The 18,911-nt window shown below is 45.0% G+C and overlaps 1 protein-coding gene across 3 annotated transcripts in view; it reads left to right on the top strand.

The window, feature by feature from the left end:
• Positions 1-17,318, top strand: part of TAF1A (TATA-box binding protein associated factor, RNA polymerase I subunit A) — a 48,770-nt gene extending 31,452 nt beyond the window's left edge. For 2 of the 3 annotated variants that reach the window (XM_054576623.1, XM_054576624.1), the window contains 10 exons: positions 331-456; positions 2,198-2,367; positions 3,315-3,428; positions 4,438-4,636; positions 8,183-8,313; positions 9,479-9,637; positions 12,296-12,362; positions 13,607-13,730; positions 15,164-15,318; positions 17,047-17,318. In XM_054576623.1, coding sequence (XP_054432598.1) covers positions 336-456; positions 2,198-2,367; positions 3,315-3,428; positions 4,438-4,636; positions 8,183-8,313; positions 9,479-9,637; positions 12,296-12,362; positions 13,607-13,730; positions 15,164-15,318; positions 17,047-17,159 — 1,353 coding nt within the window. In that variant the 5' untranslated portion in view covers positions 331-335 and the 3' untranslated portion in view covers positions 17,160-17,318. The remainder of the gene's footprint in view (positions 1-330; positions 457-2,197; positions 2,368-3,314; positions 3,429-4,437; positions 4,637-8,182; positions 8,314-9,478; positions 9,638-12,295; positions 12,363-13,606; positions 13,731-15,163; positions 15,319-17,046) is intronic. The other variant, XM_054576625.1, reaches the window with a different exon arrangement.
• The last annotated feature ends 1,593 nt before the right edge of the window (positions 17,319-18,911 follow it).

Genomic DNA, 18,911 nt, shown 5'->3' with positions numbered 1-18,911 from the left:
TAATGTTTCCACTATCTGGGAAAGAAGGCCTTGAAACTGCTTTCATCCCACGGCCTGAAATACAAGAGGGTTTTTTTTGGTTATTGTTTTAAATCAAGAGGGCTTATCTATCTTTGTGTTTTCTTGAAACATAGTATTTCTCTGTTTTTTGAATGGATCATTTATTTTGGCTGCTGCTGGCATAATTTTTTGGGGGGGGGGGGAGTAACTACCAGTACAATTAATTGTGATCAGGTGATATTTATTGGATTTAAAAAGTCTGTTTTCTGTATAACTTAGGAGGCTGTGGATTACGATGCACAGAAAGTAACTGGTATTCTCATTTTGAAGTAGGTATGAGTGATTTCAGTGAAGACTTGCGAAGGCGCGGGACAGAGGATGACCCAGGGGAACGGAGTGTGCGCTCTGGTTCGGGAATGCGCTTTCCTTGGCTGCAAAAGCTTCTGGAGAGTGTGGGTAAGTGGAACAACACACGAGCATTTTGCCTTCAGCGCAGGTAATAGTAAGATTATGGCTACAAAATGAGTAACCAAGCTGGTTCACTTTTCAAGATAGGAATAAATGCATGAACGTGTTTTATACTGTAGCCAAAAAGAAATCATAAAAAAATAGATTCTTATTTCTTTTAGAATTCTGTTCCTTTGAATTAATGATAGCCTATGTTATTTTAGATACTTTTCTCTCTCTCTCTTTTTTTTTTAACTGAGGACTTATTATATCCCCAGGCTTGGCTAACTAGTGGGGCTGCTTAGATGAAGAAGTTGGGGTTTCTGGAGTTGACTACATACCTAGAAGGTATTTTCAAGAAGTTTCTGTTGAATTGCATTGAAGTAATTCCTAATAGAATTGACCTATAATAGATTCAGAAAAAAGAATATTTCCTTCCATTTTCATAAAGTAAATAAAGTGTTTCTATGGGATGAATTCCATACAGGAACATATAAGAGAAGCAATTATCTGCATGTGGGAATGTTGGATGGTGTAGTTCTGGGAATACATTTGAACCAGCACTTTTCTTACGTGTTCAGCTACATCTCTCTTAACCCAGCCTTCTCTCCCCCACCCCCTTTTGTGGCTGATGGGTCATAGGTGGGTTTTTATTTTGTTGTTGTTGCTTGAGTAAGAGAGAAGAAAATTGTAATGAAATGGAAAAGAAAAAGTGCCAGATTGATAATCCATTCAGTGGGAGCCCCAGCACCCGGCTCTATAAATACTGGGCAGCTATTCTTTGCAGGGAAAATGACATAGGTCATTAGGTGGAGGGTGAAGAAAAGCTGTGAGTCACCGATGTGACCTGACCTTTGACCGTGTGCAAATTAGTTTCCTTTGTAAGGTCTTGGGTAGGTTCTTTTTTCCTTAATAATCTGTGTCTTAAAATATGCAAATGCAAAAAGAGAAAATGGGGCATTTGAAAATAATGCCAAGTAAAATGCTAACTTATAAGCTAAAATGACTCATTTCTTTAAATGCAGTACGTTTATGTAATGATGGCTTTCATCTGAATTTGTTGTTGACAGAAGAGACGTCCGAACCTATAAAGAACTTTTAGAAGCATTTATTTGAGCCTAAACTGATGACAGTTGCTGGGAGGATGTCACATGCTGCTTCTTTCCCCTTAGCGTCTAGACTTTAGCTCCTGTTTCTTTATCTTTTGATACAAATCTCATCTAATGTAATTATATCAGTAAATTCTCAGTAAATCTTTGTGCTGAGTATTTTCAAGGTGAGGAAACTAAATCTCAAATAACTCTTTTAGTGCTGGTCTCAGGAGTCAAAGCCACATGTATCTCAAAGCCCATACTTTTTTTTTTAAGATTTTATTTTTTTATTTAGAGGGGAATGGAGGGAGAAAGAAAGGGAGAGAAAGATCAATGTCGGGGAGAAATCTGTTGCCTCTCTCACACACCCCCCAGCCGGGGACCTGGCCTGCAACCCAGGCGTGGGCCCTGACTGGGAATCAAGCCAGCGACCTTTCGATTTGCAGGCTGGTGCTCAGTCCACTGAGCCACACCAGCCAGGGCTCAAAGCCCATACTTTTAATGACTGAAATATATGAGGGGGGAAAAAAGATAACATGTAAAGTTATCTAGCATAGAGCCTCCTGCACGGTGAGTATTGAAAAAGTAATAGTTTCTTTCCCCTTATTTTTGCTGATTAATGCACATGGTTTAAAGACTCTTCTCTTTAATCTTTATAGCGACTGGAGGGAAAAAGGAGAAGGATTTTGCTCAGACAACAAGTGCCTGTTTAAGTTTCATCCAAGAAGCTCTGCTGAAGCACCAGTGGCAGCAGGCGGCAGAATACATGCACAGCTATTTCCAGATCTTGGAGGACTCGGACAGCGACAAAAGGCAGGGCTCGCCTGAGGTGAGGACAGCGCGCGTCTGCTGGAGGAGGTTGCCGATGTAGGCGCGTTGCAGCCTCTTGAGCTCTGCCCACATTAGCTTTTGTCGGATCTCAGATTGATTTAAAAATACCATATAATGCGGCCCCATGTATAAAGTGCGCCCACAGTTCCCTCCAGGGTGATGTCACCTGGCTTCCAGGACTCGAGACTCTCCCTCAGTTTTCTCTGCGGCCTCACCGGCCGCTCCTCTGCCCCCTCCTCGCTGCTCGTCTCCTTGGCCATTTGACCGGGGAGCGGCCCAGAACTCACCCCAGTCCTCTTCTGTACCCGGACTCACTCTGGAGGGTCTCCTCCCGTTCCCGAGCCTTGCATTTGGTCTCTGTGCCGGAGAATCCCAGTTGTACATCTGGGGCCCTGACGTTTCTCTTTCATTTTCATGAAAAAAAGAGCTCCCAGTTCTGTCACCAGGGTTTTGGTGCTCTGGGGAGAAAATGTATTTCCGTAGCATTTGTCCATGGCGGATAAAAATTCTTAAATTGGAGTTTTCTGTCTACATTACAGAGAGTCAGCAGGTACAAAGCTTGTTGAGACCTCAGGCAGTACCTAGTCTGTTGCTCTCGTTTTGTAAATAACAAAGATGAGACCAAGAGCAATGAGGAGGCAATATAATGGAACCCAAGTTTCTTTTTATTTTCCTCCTAATTAAAATTTTTGTCTTCAGTGTGTATCTTAACTGCCCCCCTTTTTAGACTGGTAACTTTAAAACGGCCCTGTGACAGCTCGCTGGTGCTTTGACTCAGGTGGTGGAAAAGATTTATCACCTGCGTCACAGTGTTAGTTGCACTGTGGGAAACACAGGAAATGACAGTGGAGGTGGCATCAGCGTTGTGATTGGAAAAAGCAGTTTTCTTAGACGCTGGTTAAGGCAGACACTTTACATCTCTGGTAGTAATTTCTGTTTTGACAGATTATTTGGAAACTCGGAAGTGAAATTCTCTATTACCATCCCAAAAGCAGCGTGGAGACTTTTAATGCCTTTGCTGACAGGATGAAAAACATCGGCGTCATGAATTACTTAAAGGTGAGAGCGCAGGCTTTGTGGCTGCGCCTCTTCTGGGCTCGTGCTAACAAAGCATGTCTCGGGTAGGAGGGAGCCAGGTGAGGGGCAGGGACAGGAGGTCAGGCACCCGGATAAATAAGAGAGTCCGAAGAAAGCAGTGTTGCCAGAACCGCTGGCTCCTCCGCGTCCGCCCGCCTGCCCCATCCTCTGAGTGAAATCCCTCCTCTCTGTGCCTCTGGCTGCCAGAGCCCGTCCTCCGGAGGCGGCACCCGTGTTCATTCCAGGGATGGGCCATGTTCCCACCCTTTGCCTAAGTCCTCTGAGCTCTAGGAATTGGCGTGTTTGGAAAAGGCTAGAGCTAAACAAATTGGGAATTTGAATATGTGAAAATGTTCTTCCCCCAACTGTATTGAGATATAATTGACATACAGCGTTGTGTGAGCCTAATGGCTACAATGTGATGATTTGATACATGTACACATGGTGAAAGAGTTAGCAGGGTAAGGTGAGATAACGCATCCTTTACCTCACCTAATTGCCATTTGGTGGTGGTTATGATGACCACATTAAAGCTCTCCTTGCGGCAACTTTCAAGTATGCAGTTCAGTGTTATCAACTATAGTTACCATTAGATCCCTGAAACTTACTCATCTTAAAACTGAAAATTTGTTTGACCGCTTCTTCCTGTTTCCTCCACCCTTGACCTGGCAACCGCCAGTCCACTTGCTGTTTATGTAGCTTTTACGTAGTGTCTGAGCCAGGCCACTCTCTGCAAAGCCCAAGTTCTTTCACTAGATCTCGCTGTCTTCTCTTTGGAAGCTTGTATCATTTTACCCTCATTTCCCTAGTGTTGTTTCATGTATATTTCCTCCTGGCTAGGTTGAAATTTTTGATAACAGGGACAGTGTCGTAACATTTGTGTCCTACCCTGGTCCCAGCCCAGCATGATGTCACTTGTTTGCTGAGCTGTCTGACGAATGGCTGTCGAAGGACCTGTAGGTCAGGGGCCATTGTCTTACTGTTGTTGCAGATCTCCCTACAACATGCGCTATACCTCGTGCATCATGGGATGCTTGATGATGCCAACCGAAACCTCAGCCAGGCGGAGACGTGGAGGTATGGCGACAAGTCCTCCTCCCAGGAGGTGTTAATCAACCTGATTCAGGCCTACAAAGGGCTTTTGCGGTATTATACTTGGTCTAAAAAGAAGACGGAGCTGTCCAAGCTTGGTGAGTGGCTGTGAGTGGACCTTTTCTTACGGTGATAAGCCTGAGCCACAGGGACCTTAAGGGGGAATCTCGTCCCCCAGCTGCCCAGCTGAGCTTTTCCCAGATGCTCCAAAGAACAGACATTTCCATGGATGTAAAATTCTCAGTCATCCTTTATATTTCTGAAAGATCAAAGAACTTTTCAGACAGAAGTTAGGTGATTCATAAATTAAGTTTCTGACCATTTTAGACTCATCGCTTTTTACAACATGATTTCAAGAAAGCATTATTGCATATAAGAAATGTTCCTTGTGGAGCCGAATGGGGTTTAGTGTGTTTTATTATGTGGTTTCTCAGAATAGAATGCTAAAAGAATATAGAGCAAGATGAAGTCGTTCCATCTCTGTGCAAAGGTCGTAGCAGACGGTTCTCTTGATTTGCCGATGATCCTGTGCCCTCCTCGAGCTGAGCTCTGCTGCTCTGAGCTTTTCAGCGGGGATGGTACCCTGTGCTGGCCCCATGTCTGTGTGCTTTAGGCCTGTAGATGCTCTGCAATTTTTTTCTCTTACTTAGTTTTTCTCTGTCGCTTCTCTGGGATTAACCCTTTCTTTATGTGTTCTCACTCTCTGTCCAAATCTCAGTGCTGGTGTTTACCATGCCATGTGTGCTAAGCAGTGTTTCCTTCTGATGCTTATGAGATAAGCAGTATTTCCTTGGTCTCTGGTCATGTGATTTTACCAATCTCAAAATTCCTTCCCTCTTCCTATTTTTGATCTCTCCCAAGAAACTTCTGAAATGCTGTCTTCATCCTGATAATCTGGTAAGGTCTTTGCGTGATCTCTTTACCCAGAATGCCCTCTGCCCTTCAACACTCATTAGACCCCTTTTTCTCATCCCTTAAACCTAATAGGTCAGCCACATGTTCCGCCTACATCATTTGGATCTTCATCTCTTGCTTCTTAATTGTTCTGTGTTTTGTCACGTGTTTCTCCTTCTCCAGACCAGTCAGTCCTTTGAGGTCACATATCTGTCCTGTTTCTTTAATTAATCTTGCCATAATGCCTGCTGTAATAATTTTTAAAGGCTTGCTGATGTTGGTTAGATAAGTTTTAAAGTCAATATTTACCTCTTACACACATGATCTGGTGGAATTTAAGCAAATATTTGACGATGAAAGCAGCTGGGACCCGGCCTTTACACTGTCTCCTCCAGGGCCAGGTGACTCGGTTCCTCCCTGCAGCTGACGCTTTGTCCTGTGCAGCAGGCAGTGAGGATGGGATGATACGTGGAGCTCTGTAGGGGATTTCCAACCTCAAATGTCTACTTAATAAAAAAAAGTTAGGACCAATCTTATGTCACCATGCTCTTAAGAACATGACCCAACGCGGGGTGCTCCGAGTCGGCTTAGAATGCTCTTCCGCTGCCCCTGTGGCCTGTCCTGCTCGGGTCTGACGCGCGTGGTGAGGGGGGGCCCCCTTCCACGGTCAGTCACTCCCAGCTTATACTTTCTCAGGGATCTGCCTCTTTTCTTTAAAACTTTGTTCTCTGTTATTTCTCACCATTTCTTACCTACTTTCCCCTTATCACCTCATTTCCAAGTCCATGGTGATGTTTATTCAGTGATCTGCAAGGGAGATCTCTTTTTGGGGGGTAGGGGTTACTTTTTGGCTAAAAAGTAGCAATGGTCCCAAAAAGTATTTTGGTCTTCTATTAATTGTTGCCTTTGAAACGCTGAGTAACTTTCTTTTTACGCCTTTAAGATGGTGAAATATACAGTAGGTCCTCACTTAACCGTTGTTGATAGGTTCTGTGACTTTAAGTAAAATGACAGGCAACAAAGCCAGTTTTACCCCAGGCGGATGGACATAGGCAAGAGTTCAGTTCCTCTGGGACATCTTCAGCGTTATGATGAAATGACGTTGAACGCAAGGTGTTGTTTGAGGACCTACTGTACACAGAAAAAGTGTGTAAAACACGTGTGAGAGAATGAATGATTGTAACACATCCGTGTAGTTACCGCCCAGATTCGGGAGCACTGCCCTGCGGAAGGTCCCGGGCGGGCCTTCCGGGTCACACCACCCCGTTCTGTCTCCGAAGCCGCTGTCCCTGTCCCGACTCTCACTGCGGTCACGCCCCTGCTTTTTGAAACACTTGACCACGCAGGTGCGCATCTGTAGACAGTGTGGTTAGGTGTTGCCTGTAGCTGAATGTCGTATTTGCATATTTTGTTTAACATGAGTTTTAACGTGCATCCATGGAGTTGAATTAGCTTTAGTTACGTTAATTTGTGTTGTTTTAAAACATTTCATTGTATGATATTCATACAATTCTTTCTATATGTTGATGGCCATTTAGGTTGTTAACCGTTTTGGGCTCTTATAGATAAGGCAGCCTCACGTTCTGGGCCATGCGTGCTGGTCTACATAGGCGTGTCTTTCTAGAAGTAGGGTGTCGTCACAGAGTATGTGTGTTTTCAGCTTTAGTATATAATAGGCTGAACTCTTTCCCAAGTGGTTTTCAACTCATATTCCACTGGTAGTCTGATCGGGGTTTTCTTTTGTCTGTAATCTCCTTAATATATGTTCCTGCCAAATTTTTCATATCACCCAGTTTGTAAGGTGTGGTGATCTCTCACCTTGTTTTTAAAAAGACAGATTTATTGAAAATTGAGATGTAATTCTTAATACAATTCACCCACCAAAAGTGCACGATTCAGTGCCTTGTAGTATATTCCAAAGAGTTGTGCATCCGTTACCAAAATCAGCTGGAGAAGCTTCTCATCACCCCGGAAAGCAAGCCTGCGCCCCTGGCTGGCATTCTCAGTGCCCCGGGCACCTTCACTGGATAACGAGGCTTTCCGAGCACTCGAGATGCTGGGAGGTGGCGCAGCGTCTGTGTGATGGGCCGGAGCGAGGTGAGCGGCGCAGACACCGCGACGGGCTGTGAGGAGGCCGCGGCCCGTCCGCCCCCAGCCGGGACCGCTGGGTCGCGGCGATGCCCACGGCTGGTGTCCGTGCTGGGAAGCCACAGGGGTTGACGGTCTCTGAGCCACTCACAGTGGCGTGCAACTTAAAACTTAGGAACTGCTTGTTTCTGGAACTTTCCGTTTAAGATTTCTGGACTGCGGTTGAGGGGGGCGGGTAACTGCTGCGGTGGAGAGCGAAGCCGTGGGTAAGGGGAGCGCCGCTGGCCTGAGTCCTCGCAGTTTTCTCTGGGTCACAGCATGTCATCCTTTCTGTGCTGTCGGAGTCAACTCGGTTTGCTGGTGTTTTGTGGGGGGTTTTTGCCTCTGTGTTCCTAGAAATACAGGTCTTTAATTTACTTTTGTTGTCTTTGTCTGGTTTTGGTAGCAGGGCAATACTGGCCTCATAGAATGAGTTGGGAAGTGTTCCCTCTGTTCTTTCGTGGGGGAAGAACTTTTGAAGAATTAGTATGATTCTTTAAATGTTGCAATTCACCAGTAAAGCCCTCAGGGCCTGAGCTTTTCTCGTGGGTAGTTACTGATTGCTAATTTATCGGAAGTCTTCAATACTGAATGATTCTTAAAAACCTTTTATCTTTGAGCAGATGAAGATGACTACGCTTATAACGCAGCATCTCAGAACATGCTTAACCACAGCTGGAAGACCTCTATAAACTTTTGTTCATTGATTCAGATTCCTGGAGTTTGGGACCCATTTGTGAAGAGTTACGTAGATGTAAGTAGACTTTTCGTGAAGTTATATTACTTTCATTTTATTATACACCTAATCTCTATTGATCAGAAGAAAACTTATGTTTAAAATTTTCGGGTTTTTTAAAATTAAAATATTTTGTTTTTAGACAGAGGGAAAGGGAAGGAGAAGGAGAGGGAGAGAAACATCAGTGTGTGATTGCCTCTCGTGCGCCCCCTACTGGGGACCTGGCCTGCAACCCAGGCATGTGCCCTGACTGGGAATCGAACTGGCGACCCTTTGGTTCACAGGCCGCACTCAATCCAGTGAGCCACACCAGCCAGGACTAAAAATTGTTTAAAAAATATGATGTATCTTTTTTTGATATGAACAACTTTTGTTTATTTTACTAGTATACTGTAAATGTGACTGTTTTTACTGCCGGATAATTTGTCATGACCAAATGTTTATAAAATAAATAACAATATAGCTGTAAATGTCAACTCTATGGTATTCTTATTGAGCTTCAAAAAAATGCAGAAAGATCTTTTATGATTTGATGGGATAGAGCAGGGAAGGAGACCGAAATCTGAAATTAGGTCACTATATATCAGACGAAGGCTACTGTCTCTTAGGAAGTTCATAGGGTGTCGTTAGGTCAGTCACTGTGGAATGACAGGGGCCCTGGCCCTGGGCACTGGGAATAAGTCATCAAAATAGTTTGCCTTTTGGACGTGTCACGAGTGCTGAAGGGATAATTGGGTTATCAGAAGATAATCCTTGCAGCCAAATGCTAGTGAACCCGGAAATCCCTGGGTGTGGGTGGGGGTGAAAGGAGAGGCGTTACAATCCCCACGCACCCCTTTTACGGCTGAAGTTACGGAGGGCGCCGAGGCTAGTTACACCCTGCGGCCTCTTCCCGGCCGCTAGGGTGCTCTGCTTCGAGCACTGCACTCCCCATCGGAACAGTTCTTCGGTGGAGTTGCTGCGTTCGTCAGCACCCAAGTATGAGGAGGAGAACATGGGAGCCCACGCAGGCCTCCCCGTGCCCTGTACAGGCTGTGCCGTGTGCTGGGGAGCCCGCTGTTCCCAGGCAGCAAAGGCTGTTCTCCAGTTTTGTGATAGTCTTGTGCCCTCCAGTGAGTTGCGCATTACCTTTCACATAGCCTGACCTACAGGTTTAGCTAAGATGGTGCATCTTCTTACATAGATGCTGGAATTCTACGGGGACCGAGAAGGCGCCCGCGAGGTGCTCACTAATTATGCCTACGACGAAAAGTTCCCTGCAAACCCGAACGCGCATGTCTACTTGTACGACTTTCTGAAGAGAGAGAAGGCTCCGAGAGAGAAACTGATAAGTGTGCTTAAGGTACAGAAGTTTGGGGTCCATGTTTGAACAGGGCGGGGGGTCTGCTTTAGAGCATTGCGAGGTCGTTGCTCTCCAGCTCTCCTGTCACAGCGCCCTGGGAAGTGACAGGGCTTGTGTGGCACGCCAAGGGAAGGGGGCGGCTGCGGGCCCGGCCCGCCCCGCCCCGCCGAGCCTCAGGGGAGAGGATGGTCCCTCAGAAGCCCTTCGCCACCCCGCTCGGAAAGCCCTGTGTTGCTACGTGTTTGCAGTTCTTCTTTATTGGAATTTAACGCGCATACAGTAAAACTCACATTGTGTGTACACGTCAATGCATTTTAACAAACACACACATCCATGTAACCACCACCATAGTCAAAATACTGAGCATTTCCATCAGCCTGCAAAGTCCCTTGTTTTGCTTTATAGCCAAGCCACCCCCCGCTCCTGGCCCCAGACAATCACTGACCTGCTTTCTGTCACTGTAGCTTAAATTTATCTCTTCTGGAATTTCAAGTAAGTGACATCTTAGCATATGCACTCTTTCCTTGCCTGGCCTTCCTTGCCCAGCATGATGTTTTTGAGATTCATCTATACTGTTGTCTCAGTAATTGTTCCTTATTACTGCTGAGTAGAATTTCATTTTCATACACTCCCTTTTTTGATGGATATTTGGGGGTTTTTCCTCCCACTTTGTGGCTGCTGGGAATGCTGCTATGAGCATTCATGTACAAGTCTTTGCATGCACATGTGTTTTCACTTTCCTTGGGTATCTCCCCGAGAGTGGACCTGCCGGCAAGTGTGTCTGTGACTTCTTAAGAAGCTGCCCAACTATTTTCTGAAGTGACTGTACTGTTGACATTCTCACTGTCAGTGTAATGAAAGATCAGTTTCTCCACATCTTTGTCAACCCTTGGTATTGCCAGTCCTTTGAATTACTGTCATTCAGTTTTGTGGCAGTGTCTCAGTGGGGTTTTAATTTGCATTTCTCTAATGAATAATGATGTTGAGCATCTTTTCATGTGCCTATTGGATATTCCTATGTCTTGCTTTTTAAAGTGTTATTTATAATTCTGACAAAGTATAGTTTATGAGTCTTCCTTTTCTAATTAGTACTTTTTGTCTAAGAAGCCTACCCCAAGCTCATGAAGATTCTCCTCAATGTTTGTTTCTAGAAATGTTATAATTTTATGCTTAGGTGTGTGATTTTTCAGCTAATTTTTTTTTTTTGTGTAGTGTGAGGTAAGGATCAAGGTTCATTGTTTTCTGAGATTGTTCCAGCACCATTTATTGGAAAGACTATGCTTCTCCATTGAATTACGTTAGTAACTTTGTTGAAAATCAATTGACTATATGTATATCTAACAAAAAATAACTATGTTGAACACTTACTTGTGTTCAAGACAAAATGGACTTAGAGAAATTCAGTTTTTCCTTTTGAAAATTGCAGTGTTTGAAATTAAGAATTCAGTGATGAGTTTACTAACTGGCTGAACATAATGGAAGAAAGGATTAGTGAACTGTATAGAGAACACCAGGTTAATGTATGGAAAGCAGAAAGGATAAAAAGGCAAAACTTGGTGAAAAGGCTTGACGTAATTGGAGTCATAGAGGAGAAAGAACAGGGCAAAAGCAAATAAACAAGCAAGCAAACAAAAGTCAATATTTTAAGAGCCGATGGCTAAGAATTTTCTAAAACTGACAGAAGATTTCTGGAGCTCTGACACTGTTGTTTTTTTTTTTTTTTTTAAATCTGGTTTCTGATTACATAAGTGTGTATAATTTTACAAAAGTTTATTGAATGACACACTCATAATTTGTATACATGTCTACTACATGCTATATTTTAACAAAAAGTTTTTGAAAAATCTAAATGATTTCAGCCGTGTAACTGAAATTCCATGTATAAAACTTAGTGTGATTTTATAAGAACCACGTTTTAATATTCTGAGATATTGGTATATTGATCTTGATTGATCTCCTTTTAAAAAGCTGTTGAGAAGAAAAACTTAAAAAATTTACTTTTTATTTTATAGGAAATTATTTCAGTGTAAAGTCAAAGAACCAGCAAGCAGACAGAATGAATTCATTTTTAATATTAAATGTGTTAAGATGAGAAATATAATTTTACTTTAAATCCTATTTTTTGCATATTTATAAAAAATAGTCCTTTCTGTTCCTAAGAAGAAACACCTTTAATTTCTCTCTATTGTATAAAAAGTTTGTAAAAATATTTATTTAAATATTCTTACTGTATTATGTTCCTGAATATAGTCATCCAAAGTAGCCACCCTTGCCTTTTATGATCAATAAATATTAAATGGCTGTTCTATGTAATACTGATTTTTTCCCTTCATTTTTTTCTCAGTTTTGGCATCTGAAAAGAAATTAAATTTTTAAGTGTAGTAAACAGTATAAAAATGTATACGGAGAAAATTAAAATTTCCATCTATTTTCCACATCCCTCTGATTATCTTGTTATTATCAGGGATTAAAAAAAAATAGCTTTACATAGAACACGTTCTGTACTTGAATTGAAACTGGATGAAAGCAAAGTATCTTAAATCTGGGATTCATTCGCTGAGGGCCTGTTTGACAGTAAGACCTTTATTTGGAAGTAAGCTGAAATTGGAGAAGTGCCTTTCGAATGTGTAAATATTACAAAATTATTCTTTCCTCCAGATTTTGTATCAGATCGTACCATCTCATAAATTGATGTTAGAATTCCATCGCTTACTGAGAAAATCAGGTAAGTCACGTGCGTTTTCGACCTCTGTCGCCGTCCACAAGCTGTGGACGGGGGGCCCGCAAATTGTGCCCCCCACCTGACTTACGATCAGGTTCTGCTGGGGCACAGCCGTGCCCATCCTCTGACCTGTCCCTGGGGCCGTGTGGCTCAGAGCTTAAATATTTACCGCCTGGCCCTTCACCCAAGTTCGCTGACACCGGCGAACGACTGTGAGGCAATAGTCTGCAAAAGAGCAGTGGCCTTAATTATGTAACTCAACCCGTGTTGACGACGGCCGCACGCAGCTCCACGTAGACGAGATGTGTCTTCGTCGGAGGAGACCGGCTGGAGCCCAGCGGGCGCTGGAGCTGTGGCGGCGCCTTTGCGAGTAGGGGAGGCCATGCGTGGGGGGCCCGGGGGCAGGGCAGGGCCTTCGGATAACGTCTCGGCGTTTCCCGCAGGCCCCTGCGCAACATGGGTGTTGGCTGTGCGGGCCACTTATGTGCAGAATATTTTCAGTAAATACTCTAAGTGTAGTCTCCTTATGTTTAATAACATTGTTTTCTCTAGCTTGCTATATCGTAAGAATACAGTATAAATTACACAGAAGAGACAAAATATGTGTTACTGGTATGGCTTCTGGTCAACAGTAGGTCATTCGTAGTTAAGTTTCTGGGAACTCAAAAGTTAGACATGGGCCCTGGCTGGTGTGGCTCAGTGGATTGAATGCTGGCCTGGGAACCGAAGCATCACTGGTTCAATTCCCAGTCATGGCGTGTGCCTGGTTCCAGGCCAGGTCCCCAGTTTGGGGGTGGGGGGCGGGATGTGAGAAGCAACCAATCGATGTTTCTCTCCCTCTCTTCCCTCCCTTTCCCGCTGTGTAAAAAGTGAATAAATACAATTTATTTATCTGTTTATTCATTTTTTACTCAGATGTTTCTTTAATAGATACAATTTAAAAGGAAAGGTTAGACATGGGTTTTTGACGGTAGGGCTGGGGCGAGCCGACACCCCTAGCTCACACGTTCAGCGGTGCAGCTCGCTGAGTGGTCAGACTCGGCGCTCCGCCGTCAGCGGCCTGGGCTACATCATCGACTCTTTCAGATCCATCACAGGGGAGTGTGAGTGCAGCGAATTGTTTTAAACTGTTCACTAATGTAGAGGGCTTAGTCGTGCTTCAGGAATATTTTACCAGCTGAACACGTTGTTGTTAGTCCGTGCACCTCAGCGCCCTACGTGAACCCTGACTGTTGTGACCGTTGCAGAGAAAGAAGAGCACCGTCAGCTGGGGCTGGAGGTGCTGTTCGGCGTCTTAGATTTTGCTGGCTGCACCAAAAATAGAACTGCTTGGCAATATTTGGCAAAGTATCTCAGACAGACCCTAATGGGGTAAGTAAGAGACACGTAGTATTTATTACTGGATCAGCATAAGTAATGTTTCCCGGTACTATAGCCGTTATCTGTCAGTTTGTAAATAAAGTTCTTTGCTTATGTTTTTGGATTTCTTGAACCCTGTATTCTGCTGCTTTCTTCTGAGTCCGCCGGAAACAAGGACATACAGAGTCACAAGTATGACCTACAAAAAATCCACCAAGACTTTTTTACGCTAGCAAATTAAGTCCCATCACGCTGTTGGGGGATGTGTAGGTTTTCACACTGGAAGTAAGGACCTGATGGGGTCGCCCCCGCCCCGCGCCGCGCGGCTGCTGTGAAAGTCTTGGTGATGCCATGTCGTCAGCATCGCGGATCACAGGGGAGCGCGTCCCGCCCCGCTGGTTTTACATGTTAATTTTCAGTGCAGTTTGAGGGCCTCATAAGGTCATTGCAGGTTATTTATTCAGTAAATATTTATCAAGTGCATTGCGAGCTGGGCATCTAAAATGATACCTGTGGTCATACCACCATTGTCACATTTTTAGGAAAGGGCGTGGCCCCTGTCATTGTTACTTTGGGAGAGGAAGGGATATCAAAAAACTGTTTCTTTTATATATCGTATCTGTTTTAGTGGGTTAGAAAATTCATTATCAATGGGAATAAGTTTCGGGCTTCAGATCTGACCTGACCCTGGAGGCAGAACAAAGTGGATTATAAAATGCTCCTGGTGTGACGTGTTGATGCAGTCAGTAAACCACTTTGCAGACCTAAAGCACTGCCCACATCCCTGCTAACCGTAAAGTTCTGGAAGGCAGAGAAAGGCGCTGTTGGTTTTTTGAACGTGTAGACGCTCTGTCACAGGAGGCAGATAGGTCCTAAATTTGTGTTTGCTCAGTTACATGATCAGTGAGCGCATTGCCCGGTGCAGCTGTCAGGCCTGTGTGTTCATGTATTTGTATAATAATGGCATCTGATTTTGGATAGTCGTTTTTTTGTAGCATATAATTTAAAATAAGTTTTTAAAGTAACTCTTAATAGTACTACAGCTGTCACTTACGGGCCACTTGCCACGTGCCAGGCCGTGTGCCGAGAGCCTCACGTGCGGGCTCGGCGTTGCTGGACCGCGGCAGCCCCGAGACGAGGCTCCGGGAGGCCAAGCCCGCGGCCGCGCCACGGGGGTTCAGCGGGTGGTCGGGTGGGGGGGTCGGAGATTTGCATCCAGGGTCTTGACCTCACAGTCCGTGCTGCTGACCGCTGCGCTGTGCTGACCGGGCTGCTCAGTTCAATGGAAAATGGGACCTAGAGACAAAGAGCTAAGGCGGAGGCGAGCGCATGCCTGTGCCCTGTGGAGGCCAGGCTCCGACGTTCGCTGGGAAACGTCTCCCTTGTCGTCGCCCCGCAGGCAGGAGGGCTTCGTCTCCATCCTTGACCTTCTGTCTCTCTTCCAGGAACCGCCTGGCCTGGGTTCACGAGCAGTGGGCTTCCAGGAAGAACTGGTGGCCGGGCTTTCACTTCAGCTCCTTCTGGGCGAAAGGTGACTGGACGGAGGACAAAGCGTTGGCTTACGAGAAGGCCTTCGTGGCAGGGCTGCTGCTGGGGAAAGGTGCGTGTCTTGTTTTCCTTCCACCCAGACGTCGCCTGGAGATGGTTTGGAAGTTACCAAGTGCAGCCATTCGTTCGTCTCACAGCTTACCTAGCGCCGCAGCAGTAAGGGCGCCAGACGCTAGGGGCAGCTGCTGGCCAGAAACACCGCTGAACGGGAGCACGAACGCTAGGTTGGAGCCGGGTGATGTGCTTGTGGGAAGCTCAGTGGATTAGAACAGTGATTTTGTGTTGGGATTGCGACTGGTTTTTATGCTCTAACGTGGGTATCTTTAGTGGCCATTAAGACATAAGATGCAAACTGTTTCCACGGCAAGTAGCTCTTGGGCCGTGCTATGTAGAAAGTGTACTAAGATTGTCTTCTTAATTAGAAATAGGGAAATATTCTTTATTGGCCTTAGTGTTTTTTAAGCTTTATATTATGTTTATTTAATCTGTTCCTATAAGGATGAAACATTTCCTCTTAAGAAAAAGTATACCTCCTATAAATTTAATTAAAAAATGCTATTACAAGCAAGGGAAATCAGTCTTTTCCATGTGGCATATTTTGGCCGTTAACATTCTTACCTGTTTTGTGTCGCTAACATATGAACACGTAGCCAGACTGGAATGAGACCTCCACAAAATACGTTCAGAGATGAACAACGTGAACTGTGCAATGACTGCGAGTAAGCAGTTTGTTGCTAGAGTTTAAAGTATATTAAAGAGATTTTTCAGGTCAGTGTTAAATGAGTATTATGTTATTGTAGAATCCGTATTTTCAGTGACTGTTTCAGGTGGTTGCTAAGATTAGTAAAATGCTGACTTTGTAGGAGGAAAGAAATTAACGAGCACAGAAGAGGTTTTAACATTTCTCTCTAACACGCTGGTGACAAGACGCAGGACTGAGATGCGGACTGGGACTCTCTGCGGGACTATAGAGGCACCCAGTACTGCCATCTAACGGTGTCGGTGCGTGAGCAGAGGCCGAAGCCCTGGGTTCATTTTCCATTTCCATCACGTAACTGTCCACGCCGTTGCAGTCAGGCAGTTAACTTTGGGAGCCTTCTCTGTGAAATGGGCATTGTGACGCCTGTCCCCATTTGCAGACGATACCTCTGATAAGGGGTCATTATCCAAAGTATGTAAAGAACACACACAATGCAACAACTAAAGTAAGCCATCCAATTAAACAGTGGGCGGAGGACCCGAGCAGAACTCCTGATAGGCAACCGGCCGCCGCAGCAGAGCTGCGATCACTGCCCAGCCACTCGCTAGGTGGCGAGAAGGGCTGGATCCTGTCTGGTCCCTCCCAGCCCGTGATTTGTTCGCTCTGCTCCTTCACATCAAGGTTTTCTGCAGAGAACTTCCTAATTGTCTTAGATGCCTCTTTCACTGCTTTACAAGCCAGTGCTGAGAGAGAATTGACAGTAATTTGCTTTTGGAGAAGGCTCGGTTAAGACAGGAATGTGCACGGTAGGCCCATCTTCCCTGGGGCTTGGGAGGCAGGGTGCAAGGGCAGCTCAAGTGTGCGCTTTCATCTGATGTATCAGAAACGTCTCCGCAGGCAGGAAGCAGTGCCTTTCGTTGGCAAGGGCCCCGAGGATGTGCTTTGGACAGGCTGGTGCAGATAACACAATTCCCATAATCATTAGTGTGCCCGGATTGAAGCAACATTTAAAATATGGCAATGTATTTGAAGAGTTTGATAAGTACTAAAACTTTTTCTTTATGTTGCTTGATTTTTTAGGTTGTAGATATTTTCGGTATATTTCAAAACAGGATCATCAAATCCTGAGGAAGAAAATGAAGCGGATGAAGAAGTCAGTGAAAAAATACAGTATTGTAAATTCAGGACTCTGATACTGAATTTTAGTTATTGCAGATTAGTAGCTACAGCATAGTAGCACAGTAGATAATTATTGAATGTATTTATTTTTTTGATGTTTTAAGAAGATAATTTTTTATATGACTACAAAAAATTAGTTATATATATTTTTATATTTTCTTTTAGTTGTAGCTGAACACACTACCTTTACTCTTTGTAAATAAATGTATTTTTTCTTTTTGTACTGTTAAATATAATATTTATTATGAAATAATCTTCAAATAAAAAATGTATTTGTTTAATCAGAGACTGTACCTCTACAGCAGTCACTGTTATTTGCAGATAATTTGCCTGACTTTGTGTAAAGAAGTGTAATTAGGATACTGTTACATGAACTTGTATTCTTCATTTAGATTCTAACTGACCCATGTTAGATTTACTACCATAAAGGATATTTTGGTAGTGAGCTCCGGTGAGGAGCTTTGGAAAGAGAAGGTTTAGAGCAGGTCTCCTCCTTTTCCCTTCCTGTGAGAGGACCCGCACTTTGGGGCTGAGAGGCGAGTCGCAGAGGCACCTGGGCCTCCGGAGGTCCCTCTGGGGCAGGGGGGGGGCAGCTGCTCTCAGCCCTGAGGGCTCCGGGGTCGCTCATTGTCTGGTTGTCTCTCTGTCATCGCAGTTTCAGGACAGGCTCTAGACCTCCGTGTGCTCTCCTTCCTCTTGGGAACGAGGATGCAGCGGCAGGCAGCTGGGCGGGGGCGGAGGGTCCCCGAGAAACTGTCCCGGGGCCACGCGGCAGGCCCAGTGGGGCACACGTGGCTCTGAAGCCCGGAACGAGTGCCCAGAATGTGAACCAAGCTTTATCACATCTTGGGAAAACTGGAAGAGTGAGCGTGTCTCCACATTCGCTGCTCCGAGAGCTGGTGCCCGAGGCCCAGGGCGGCTCGCTCACTTTGGAGGGGCCCAGCAGTTATGGCAAACCTTGTGTTCCCCGTTGGCGTTCATTCCTGCTAATTTTGTTGCAAAGCAACAACTGAATTTTTTTTTAGGTCCGCTAAAGTTAAAGCCAGCTTCATGGGTAGTAATTGCAAACACTTAGGAAGCACTGTGGGCTTTGCGTTTTGTCATATCATCAGCACAGATCCTATGGATCACCCCTATCTTACCAAGAAAGGAAGTCGGGTCCTCCAAGATGGGGTACCTTGTCCAAGGTCACAGCTGGTATCGGCGTCAGGCCCCGAACGCAACCAGCGCAGTTCCCAAAACCACACGTTGCTTGTGCTACCCGAGCCGAGGCCCAGTTCAGTGGGTAGTTGTGACCGGACAGGCAGAACGTGGAGCCGGATACCAGTCCTTCACTGAACATCACTTCATACCGTTTTACAATTTCTTTTTCAGTTACATTTGACATAAAATACTAGTGTCAGGTGTAAAACGTAGTCATCAGACGTTTGTATACCTTATGAAGGGGCCACCCCCATGAGTCTGGTGCCCATTTGACACCCTGTGTGGCTATCGCGGTGTTACCATGTTCCCTATGTGGCACTTCACATCCTCGCGACTGTTTTCATAGCTGGCAATTGGTACTTAATCACTTACACCTTTCTCGCCCACCCTTCCCACCCCTCCCTCGGGTGCGTGACCACTATGCATTGAGATGTATACCCCCCCAAAAGATACGTTGAAGTCCTAACCCCCAGCTCCCCAGAATGCGACCTTATTGGCGATCGAGCCTTTACCGAGGTCATCGAGTTACAATGAAACCATCCGCTTGGGGCTTAAGTCATCAT

This window comes from Pteronotus mesoamericanus, unplaced genomic scaffold (genome assembly GCF_021234165.1).
Source record: "Pteronotus mesoamericanus isolate MK-2021 breed Mesoamerican mustached bat unplaced genomic scaffold, CSHL_Meso_final contig_347, whole genome shotgun sequence".
Classification (NCBI taxonomy): domain Eukaryota; kingdom Metazoa; phylum Chordata; class Mammalia; order Chiroptera; family Mormoopidae; genus Pteronotus; species Pteronotus mesoamericanus.
This window is presented reverse-complemented; position numbering and strand designations above follow the sequence as displayed.